Source organism: Marmota marmota, unplaced genomic scaffold (genome assembly GCF_001458135.2).
Source record: "Marmota marmota marmota unplaced genomic scaffold, marMar, whole genome shotgun sequence".
In the NCBI taxonomy this organism is placed as follows: Eukaryota; Metazoa; Chordata; class Mammalia; order Rodentia; family Sciuridae; genus Marmota; species Marmota marmota.
Genome location: NW_025999853.1, coordinates 26,300,101 through 26,311,279, shown reverse-complemented (window position 1 = coordinate 26,311,279; position 11,179 = coordinate 26,300,101). Strand labels below are relative to the sequence as shown.

Here is an 11,179-nt window from a genome sequence, read left to right as displayed (position 1 = left end):
AAAAAAAAAAAAAAAAAAAAAAATGGCACACAGATGTCTGGAGTGTCCCATATTTATGTAGTTTCCAGAGATTGCTGGTTGCTCGTTAACACCGATGAAAACATGAATCAAAATAGCATGTGGCATCCAGTATTGACTGGTTTTTCCCTACTGAAAAATAAAACCAGAAAAAAATCAGAAATTACAAACTCCTTGCAATGCCTGGTAAGTCTACACCCTCCTCTCATACTTCTTTCCTATGATTTTAGTGGGATTTATGCCACTGCTTCCATACTGTTTGTTGTTGTTGTTGTTTTATGGTTTTTCTGAAAGGTCCTAACACTCCAGACATGCCAGATCTTTTCATGACCTGTTCACTCCTTTTACTTGGGTCACTTCTCAAATGCCAGTAAAGGCTATTCTTGGTCACTTTATCAGACATACCCCCCCCATCCCCAACCATGGAGAATTGCTCTTTCTATGGATCCTGTGTTATTTTTCACCAACACACTTAAGAGTGATGTGTCGCCTGTCTGTGTATTAACTATCCATTCTGCAACCAGAAAGGAAGCTGCATGAGGGCAGGAACTGCCTCGATTACCAAGACTCGGAACACAGCCTGCCATGTGGCAGGAACTTAACCCATTTCTATGAAGTGAAACCCACATCCAGGAACCCTTGTCTTTCTCTTCTCAGTAGAGTTGTTGTACTGTGTTGTTGAGACCCTTGGCTTGACTAATAGCTTAGTACTTTTTTTTAACCTCTCTACTCTAGATGTGTACTTCTCCCCTATCAATCTTAAAATACCAATGGACCAACCCTTTCCTTCACCTAGTGTTGAAACTCCAATAGTAAAATAAGCCAGTGGCATAGGTGGTTGCCACCAAGAGAACACAGTGGAGCTGTAAACTTGTACTGCAGCCTGTTTGGTTCACTTGGCAGTGGATCGGGAAGATCTCTTAGGGATTAAATAATTTTATACAAAAATTAATTTAATAGATACACAGTATTTCAACAAAATGACACAGGTTAATCCAGTCCATACTGATGAACATTGAGTTTATATGAACAATATTGCAGGGAAAATAAACAGCAATTTTGTCATATTTACATGTGTTTTCTTAGGACCAATGCCTGGAAATAGAATTGGTTTGCCAAAATGTGTCTGATTTTAAAACTTTTGATACATGTAAAATTGCCTCCCAGAAGGATTTTTTTTTACGTTTTACTATATTTCAATAATGTGTTATAGGAGTGCCCCTTTTTATGACCTCTTACCATTATTGAGTTCTCTCATTTTTTACAGCTTTATTGATATATGAATAATATCATGTTAATGTATTAATTTATATGATAGGCTAATTAAATGTTGCATATGTTTAACATGTTTCCGTAGGGATTCTGGTTTTTTGTTCTTGTTTTTTGGTATTTGCAAACTGCTTCTTTGTGCCCTTTGTTGATGTAACAGGTCTTATCAGACAACAAATGCAGCTACGTGCGCACAAAATACTTGTCTTCTTTGAGTGAACTTCCCTCTGTTGTAGTCTTTCAGCCCTGTTTATCAGCTATTGCATTTCAGCTCGGTTTGTGACTCCTTTTTCTCTCTCTTCTGTCTGACTTGGCTATAAATTAGAGATGGCCATGAAAGTCTTATGGGTTCATTTTATTAAGAGTGGCTCACAGAAATGGAGAAAATGGATTACTCACTATTGCAAATTTATTACAAAGATTTTTTTTTTATTTTTTAAATAAATTTTTAATATTTATTTATTTATTTTAATTCATTCTGATTAGTTATACATGATTATAGAATGCATTTTGACATATTGTACACAGATGGAGCACAACTTCTCATTCCTCTAGCTATACATGTTACAGAGTCACACCACTCATGTAATTATACATGTATATAGGGTAGTAGTGTCCATCTCATTTCATCATTCTTACTACCCCCATACCTCCTCCCCTCCCCTCTGCCCAATCCAAAGTTCCTACATTCTTCTCTAACAGCCCCCCCCCCATTATGGATCAGCATCTGTTTACCAGAGAAAACATTTGGGCTTTGGTTTGGGGGGTTTGGCTTATTTCGCTTAGCATGATATTCTCTAGCTTTGTCCATTGATCTACAAATTCTATAATTTCATTCTTCTTTGGGGCTGAGTAATGTTTCTTTGTGTATCTATACCACATTTTCTTTATTCATCTGTTGAAGGGAGACTGTTAGGGTAGCTGGTGCAAATATCCACAACAGAGACATCTCTGAGTTGAGCAATATGGCAGAGAACATCTGTCAGGCTGCCCTTCTGCAAGACGCAGCAGCCTGGAAAAAAGTTCTTCACTATAGTCATGTACAATGGAGTAGTCAAGAATTAACCCATCTGGTCCTGTGATTGTTACTTGAGGTCTTTGTTGTGGTTTTGGTAGTTAGGGACTCTTTGGGGGTTGGCCTAATGGGAAGTCATGCCTGGGTGGGAAGATGCTGATTTACAAAATGGAGTTACTTTGGCCTAAGGACGGACCTAACAGCATCTAGAATGGTTCCACAGTTTAGCTGTTGTGAAATGAGCTGCTATAAATATTGATGTGACTGCATCATTGTAGTATGCTGATTCTAAGTCCTTTGGGTATAAAATGAGGAGTGGGGTAGCTGGGTCAAATGGTGGTTCCATTCCAAGTTTTCTGAGGAATCTCCATACTGCTTTCCATAATGGTTGCACCAATTTGCAGTCCCACCAGCAATTTATGAGTGTGCCTTTTTTCACCCTTGCCAATACTTACTGTTGCTTGTATTCTTGATAATTGCCATTTTGATTGGATGAGATAAAAATCACTGTACTGTCATGTGTAACTAAGTAAAACAAAACAAAACAAAACAAAAAAGAAGTCAATACTTCAAGGATGGCTCTAAATATTTGAATTATCACTATCAAAATCTAAGACCCTAGAGTTTTATGATTACCTTTTAAGACTATTAGAATCTTAAAAAATTATTAAAGAAATGAGTGTGAATATGTGAAAAAAAATTACTGTTGCTTTGTAGTATAGCTTGAAAATGGTAGTATCATGGCTTTACATATGTCCTTTGTACTTGTGATTGAGTTAGGAATTTTTGATGGTTTCATATGAATTTTAAGATTGATATTTTTATATGTATGAGAAATATAAATGGAATTTTGATAAGCATTCTATAGAATCTATAAATTACTGTGAGTTGCCGCAGTCCCAATAAGATAGCATAAAACAAAACCAAAACAGAATGAAACAAAAACCGAACAAACAATAGTTGTATCAATTTTCTCTTTCTCAGGGCCAAACAACTTCAAACCTTGAGCCAACCATTTTTCCCAGTTTGCCTGAGAAAATTCTAGGGATAGGCAGCTTCAAACAAAAACAAGATAAATCAAAACGAGAACACATTGTTTTTTGAAATGGTCACCCATTTTGTTGCCTTCCCTCAGGGGCGAGCAATTTTACTCACCTCCAAGCTTCAGGCGTTCCCCGTGCGGGCCGCCAGTTGCCGCAGTCTGGCTGGGCACAAAATCACGAGCCACTCAAGCAGGAACAAACTTTATTTTTTTGAAACTGCCGCCAATGTCCGGTATGCGCCCGGGAAGATTTCCCATCCACCCACGCGGCCTCCTCCCGGACCGCCAGACAGAGTTTCTCCCCCGGAACTCCCTCCTACTGTACTTCCCCAACCAATGGGAACTCTCCAGGAGTCCCGTAGCAGGCCGAGGTGAACAGCAGGAGTCCAATATCCATATGAATGTAAATCTTAACATAATCATATCATCTCAATGGCTAGCTGGCGTCACCTTTCAACCAAAAATGCCATGCATCATATACTTGGCTCTTAGCATTGAGTAGTATGGGAATTTTAATCACATTAATGCTTCCAATGGATGAAAATGGGATGTCTCCCATTTTTAACTATCCTTTCAATTTATACCTTTAAGTTTCTGATCATGATGAATATGGTAATTAGCTTTATTTACCTCTTCCACATGTGTTCATAAATCATAATACCACTTCGTGTGTAATCTGTCAATAAACAAAAAAAAAGGCACAGGAAAAAAAAGAATGGGGTGATCATCATGGATTAAATTTATTGAATGTCAAAAAAAATCTTAGAGTAGTTTTGATTTGCATTTTTCTAATGGCTAGAGATGTTGAACATCTTTTCATAAATTGGTTGATCAATTGTATTTCTACAAAGATAATTTAAAGGAACTGCCAGGTGAAGAGATACATGGGAGAGGGTGGAAAGCCATGTCTGTCCTAATGGAGTTGTACAGCTGAACCTCCCTCCTGTCACATATATGTATTCTTATTCACCAATCCAGAAGCACCTTGAATCCCATAGTGCAGGAATTTTTATTAAGACTTATTATATAGGCATAATCATTTAACTTCCAGCCCATTTCTCCTTCCTGGAGAATCAGGTGGGGGTTTAGGGTGAGTGGCCAAAGGTTCCAAGCTTCCAATCATGTGTTGGTGTTTCTGGTGATCTACTCCTATCCAGGAACCCACAAAGAGTGGTCTCATTACAACAAAAGATGTTCCTGTCACTGAGGAAATTCCTAGGGATTAGTACCTCTGTGTTAGGTATCAGGCTTAAAAGAGAAAATGTTAGAAGGAAAGGTTCTTTGAGCCCCTCTTCTGCAAGTTCTTTGTATATTATTTTCTGGAGATGATTTAAAGAATGACCATGTTTTCTTAGCCTGTGTATATTAACAAAACTTACTATTTGTCATTCATAGCTCTTCATTCTGTTGCATATTACCTGTGTGTATCAAATAATAGTTAACATTTGCTACAAACTTATACCTAAGTACAATAATAGCTACTTTGTATGTGTTGGCTCAGATAATTCAATAATCTTTTGAAATAGCTTTTATCTTTTTTAAAAAAAATTATCGATTTTACTTTCTAGAGCAGTTGTAGGTTTAAAAAAAAAATTAAGCAGAAAGTACAGAGTTTCCATATTCCTCCCTACCTTCCCACCACCATACACACAGTTTCAAACCCTATTATAATCAACTTGAGTTAGTGTTCTATATTTGTTGTCAACTGATAAGGCAATTAAATTCCATAGTTTGTATTTTGGCTTACTCTTTATTCTATGGGTTTAGACACATATATGAAATGTATCCACTATAATAGTTTCATACAAAGTGCTTTCACTACCCTAATAGTCCCCTGTACTACACCTATCCTCCTTTTTTGTATAGAGGAAATTACAGCTAAGAGATTTAATAAATTATCTAAAAGTCACATAGTTAAAACAAGTATGTAAGCCGCTCCACTTGTCTAGCATCTCTGCTCATAACTCATACATAGCCTTCCTGATTCTTTAAATTTATTGACTCATTTGGAGAATCCTTCCTTGGTAAGATTATTGCTAAGTCTTGCCAACTTTATTAAAGTATACATAAGGGAAACATTTTGTCTTTTTACCTTTGACGTTAAAATGTGGGAAACATTGAATGTATTTTTTTTTTAGTTTTAATTGTTGAATAGTTGATAAGAATTATGAATTAGAGGGAAGTTTTTCAATGGAATAACATTATTTAAAAGAAAGAAGAAATGCAGAAGTCCATTAGCTCATTGTTTGTTTATCACTGTTTATAGGTGGTAGATGTGGTAGGCTGGTCTCTAGCTGTTAGAACAATAAGTGAATGAAGGAGGCAGTAACAGAGTTTTTTTTTTTTTTTTTTTTTTAATGAATGAACAAAAAGTGAAGATATGGAGAAATGAATGAGTGTTGTAGAATGTTGCATACTTATCACACACATCTTTAACTTTGGAAAATTCATCACTGTAGCAGTAATTTTTAAAATATTTGTGAAGAAAGAAAGAAAATGCCTGAAATTCATATGATGGATAGTGTGTAAATAGAAGGAATAAGCAGGTGAGATCATTTCTCTTTACCACAGTGGCTTTTGGACATCAACCTCAGTGTCCTGCTGCCACTTGTATTCAGCATAGATCTTCAACCATGGCAGATGAGAGCTCTCCAGGAAGTTCCGCTTAGACTGTTCTCCCACTTCAAGCCACCTCTTTATGTTATTCTGGATGTCATTGTGGCTCCGAATCCATAACCAAATAAAGAATGTATAGTTTTACAATCTGCCTGTATTACACTGTTTGATGAAAAAAATTCAAATGTATTGCAGGTGAACCTTCCCCCTTATTTTTAAATTTGTTGACGATGTTCCCAATTAAAACTGTAGTGAGGCAAGAGACTTCACAGGAGATTAAATTCTGGATCAGTATAATTTTCAATAGCAATAAGGAGTAGCTGTTTCAGATCCAATGAATTGTGATCTTATTTCCTCATTTGATAAGGATGTGATTAGAAGTATGTAATGAGGACAAACTCCTGTTACAAGAAAAAAAAAAAAAAGAAGGAATCATATGAAAATAAATGATGTTTCCTTATTCTTTTGATTCCTGTGAATCCTTTTTTTTTTTTTTTTTTTTTAACTTTTACTTCTCTGGTCTCTTCCTTTTCTTCTCTTTCTGGCACTCACACCTCTATCTTAATGTTTCCCAGGATTCAGACCTCCATCTTTATTCTCACATATTCTCTTTCAACATCTTCATTTAGATAAAAATAAAACTCTTCTTTTGCAATGATGGTCACCAGTGGACATGAGTCTACTCATTTGTGCCCTGAAGGTGAAGAATCCCTCATGATTCATTTCTGAATCATCCATGTTCTCTGTTTTTCAAGGGTCGGAAGAGTGAGGCTGAAAAGTTCTTCTTGAAGGCTATTGAGCTGGATCCCACCAAAGGAAACTGTTACATGCATTATGGTGAGTGGCTGATCATTTTTTCCAAGTTCCCCACATTTGCTCTTAATGTGAGTATAAGATTTACTGACATTTTTGGGTGCAGATATAGCCTCGGGCTATATTCCCATCTTCACAAAGTAGTCACATTAAAGCCTCCTTATCCATTGTATTTCCCTGCAGTAATTTTCATAGAATTTCAATGGGGAAGGCAATTTCACAGTTGTTTGTTTCAAGTTCAGTGTGGAGTTTACAGGAGATCTCATAAGGAAATCATCTAGCTCCTTGCCTGATGCGTAGTTTATCATAAAAATATTAGCTTCCTTTTCACTCTGAATGATATTGTCTTAGTCATTGAGCATGCCATTTTGAAATTTTGGAAGTTTACATTTTGTCCAAAAAGTCTTGCTTTCTGGAAGATCTGAATGCCTCTGAGTGAGGCCAAGGATAAAACTATAATGGTATAAAGGATAGCTGTCTCATTCCATCTAGGCTTGGCCTTCATCAGTCCAGAATGAGCTTACACAACAACTCTGTCGCACTCCACTCTATCATTAGTAGTGAGTCATATGTTTAGTGAGGCACAGTATATAGCTGGTTTGGTATTGGGTAAGATGTGCTTATTTCTACCAGATTTGGAATGGCTTTCAAGGAGCCAAAAAAACATTTACTTTTGCTGATCTCTTGGAAAAAAAAAAAAAAGTTTTTCTTTTATCGCTATTGGCTTTGATGTCTTAGTTATTATCAAGCAGTAAACTTAAAAGTGGACGGAAATCAAATCTTAAGGAAATAAAACTAATATGCTTGTATAATATTTAATTCCTTCTCCCAGTTTCCAGCTAGTAAAAATAAATCAGTGGCAGGCTGCATGTGCAGAAGAATGGAAATAATAAAATGGAGGAAACACTTAACCAACCACAAGAGCATTTTTAAACTTAGATTATTGTGTGTATACATCTATAAAGTTAGGGTTGTGATGCTTTATCTTCCTAACATAATGTAGGATGTAATTCCATGTAATGAATTATATAAACACTCCTGATTTTGTTTCACAATACAATTTTATTGCTGTGTTAAGATAACAGTCGAGTAATTTAAGTTTGCTACAGAATTTATTTTTATTTTCACAGGTTTTTGCGTATGAAATATTTTAAATTAGGATTTTCTCATGGTTACTGTTTGTGGTAGCTCCATGATTATTTTCTGTCAGTGCTAAAAGACCTCTTGCTGTTACATTTTAGAAAATAGGATTACCCACCCCCCCATCTTTTTGCCTATATTTCCTTGGCTTCAAATTAATTCCACTTACTGCATCCTCTAAGCTTTCTATGAAAACATTGTTATGTAATATGTAGGTAATTTCACAGTAAATTTCTTGAAACTTCATCATTGATGCATTTGAATTGCAATTGTTATCAATTTTAAAATTATCAATTTTAATAGTTGGCTTGTCCATCCTTACCTACTTCCTCTAATTTTTATACTATATTGTGTTCTTGAAATTTCTTTTTGTAGTTTGGTGGTAGGTAATATTTTTCTCATGAGAACTTTTTTAAAATTTATTTTGTCAGAAAGTGTAAAACTCTTTTCAACGTATTATTTATAAGATAGTGATAACATGTCTTTAAATGCAGATATGAAAATTGTTCTTAGTGCCTCACAATGTTTTAAATTTGGATGCATATACACATTACTAGTATATTTTCTCAGATAAGAATGTATAATTCAGTATAAATGTATGGAATGCAATTTTATGAATTTTATGAAAGTTTACAACTTTCAGCATTTTTTTCTACTTTGTAATCAGATATGTAGAGAAACATGGTTTCAAAGGGAGGATTGGTTACAGTAAAGAATCTGCAATTGGACAGTAAGCTCATAACTGAGTGCTTAATAGCCCTTGCTTACTATGCTTGGGTTATAAAAAAAAATGTACATTTTAAAGAATTATTCTCATTTTAGAAAATTCATTTCAAATAATTAAATTTCAGAATTATAACAGTTTTTAAAAATTAATTCCTCTATGTACACACAAGTAGACTAAAATCTAGGGAAATGAAGATGACTTAACCAAATTAGTTGTAGGTGAATAAATTTTGGATCCCGTTTCATTGCTTTTTATTCTATAACATAAAATCTGTTTGTTTTCACAATACCGGTAGAGAGGCAGGCAAATAGCAGACATTTCAATCAGTAGGTTCTTGTGTGCAGTTTTAGAATATCAAATTCTTGTGTGATGACTTCACTTAAAATTCTTAGGGAAAGGTTTTTATTTTGATATGTGTAAGATGTGTCTATTAGGTGCAAACCTCTATTTTCAGAAAGTAAGTAGTAAGTAGTGCTATACAGTAACCAAACAGGACAATGGCATCTTTAGAATGTGACAGGTAGAAAATGGAGTACTTCTTGAGACAAGATGTCAAGGAAAATGGCTATGAGTGTGTAGTATTTGAGATCTCAGAACTTCAGGCATGTACTTCAAGAGCCAGACTTAGAAAAATAGAAAGTTCACTGTTCAAACAAGAACAACCTATGTTCACAGCAGAGAAAGAAGTTTCGTGTGACTAGAACATATTGAATCATAGGGGAAGGTGAGAGTAGATAAGGCTGTAGAGAGAGCAGAGGTAAAGCCCATACATGTGGACCAAACTAAGGAATTTTATATTAAGAGTAATAGAAAAGATCACAAGGAGAAGAGAGGGTTATAGAAAGAATAAAGGAAGGAAAACTCTTTAGAGAGCTATTTTCTGTTTTAGGTAAGAGATAATGGTGGCTTCCACTTTGGAACAGTTGCATAACAGTAAGTATTTATATTGAAGTTACACATTTACCTCCTTTAGAAGATTCTAAATTGAGACTAGGGAGTACCTGTTTTCCATTTTTGTATCATCAATATCTAGCATATTGCCATACTCACAGTAATGTGCAATAAATATTTATTGAGCTCAGTTAGGAATAGTCTCCATTCTAGAACTGGATCTGGGATACAAAATTCACTGAAAGAATGCTCCATTTGAATTTTTTTATTATTCCATGCCCAAGAAATTATATACTATGATTCTTATATCAGTTCATTGCCAACTTACTGCCTATATATATTCTTAGGGTGTTTATACCCACAGATTGAATAAAAACACTTCCTTGGTTTAAAAATAAATGTTTAAATGAAATATATGCGTTTTGAGTCTTTTTAAAATGCTTTTGCAAATGCCAATGAAAATGCCAGAGTGAGCAAATTTTGTTTTATGGGAAATTTACTCTCTTGGGTGATTATGTGCTTTTAGTTTGCTTGTTAATGATACAAGTGACTTGGAAAATACCATACGGTTGGGACTAAACAGAGGGAATTATAGGAGTTTATATTGGTTGCAATAGTGATTAGAAGATGATATTTTAAAATGCTATCAGTTACTTGTGCTTTGAATCCACGGGTTTTGCATCTGGGGAAAGGAACTATATCTCAGAGTAACCTTCCCTGCCTTTTCCCTTCAGGTAGACTTGCTGATTGGTTCCAAGAGTTTGTTACCTATATATAGTCTCTGGAAGAAAAATGGAGTCTCTGGAATTTAGATTTCCTTGTCTTCAAATTTAAAAGCTTAATCTGGGCTCTCAAAATGTTTTCTAGTATTCAGATTTCAGGTTGTCTCTAATATGTATTCTTTTTTTTTTTTTCACTATTTTGTCAAAAAGTTTAAGGAATGTGTAGAAAATAGTTTTCAAACCATAGTATAATGTTGTATTCATATGTTGTCAAGCTTAACAGTATATTCCATGTCCATGTGACATTAATCAAGACTTACTGAAATTTAGTTTATAAATCTGTGTGAGCATTTGCTGTCTTGATGTCTCATGTGGCTCTATAATTCAAGGGATTCTCTATGGCTGCCCTACTCTCCAAAAGAGAGCTTCTGCCCAAAAGAATCAAGATCAATACAAGTCCTCTTTTAAAAAGGTCCAAGAAAAACAACATTTAATAATATAGAATATGTTATACATCTTTTCTTTAGGTATATAGTAGTAAATGTGAAGTAGATTAAAACAATTATTAAATACTTAGTAAAAGGTACCCACTATGAATATGTCCAGGCAGTTGGGAATTTATTAGATTTTTAAAACAGAAGTATAAAACTTTGAAAGAGCAAGGGTATAGTGATAGAGTGCTTGCCTAGAATACCCTGGGTTCAATCCACAGTAATTGGGGGGGGAAAAAAAAAGGTGCTATTGGCCTTCTTTTGTGTGGACCTTAATAAGTAACTTTTTCTCCCGTCTGCCTTTTAACTAAGAGTTAAAAGCTCATAGTTAACTATGAGCTTGGACCCTCATTGTCTTCTCTACTGGTGTTCTCTGGGGCATGTTTTTTTGTTGTTGTTGTTGTTTTTTTTTTTTTTTTTTTTTTTTTTTTTTTC

The 11,179-nt window shown here is 34.9% G+C and overlaps 1 protein-coding gene across 3 annotated transcripts in view; it reads left to right on the top strand.

The window, feature by feature from the left end:
- Tmtc2 (transmembrane O-mannosyltransferase targeting cadherins 2) overlaps window positions 1–11,179 on the top strand; it is a 377,339-nt gene that overhangs the window by 293,332 nt on the left and 72,828 nt on the right. For all 3 annotated transcript variants that reach the window (XM_048804528.1, XM_015482959.2, XM_048804524.1), the window contains one exon: window positions 6,716–6,797. In XM_048804528.1, coding sequence (XP_048660485.1) covers window positions 6,716–6,797 — 82 coding nt within the window. The remainder of the gene's footprint in view (window positions 1–6,715; window positions 6,798–11,179) is intronic.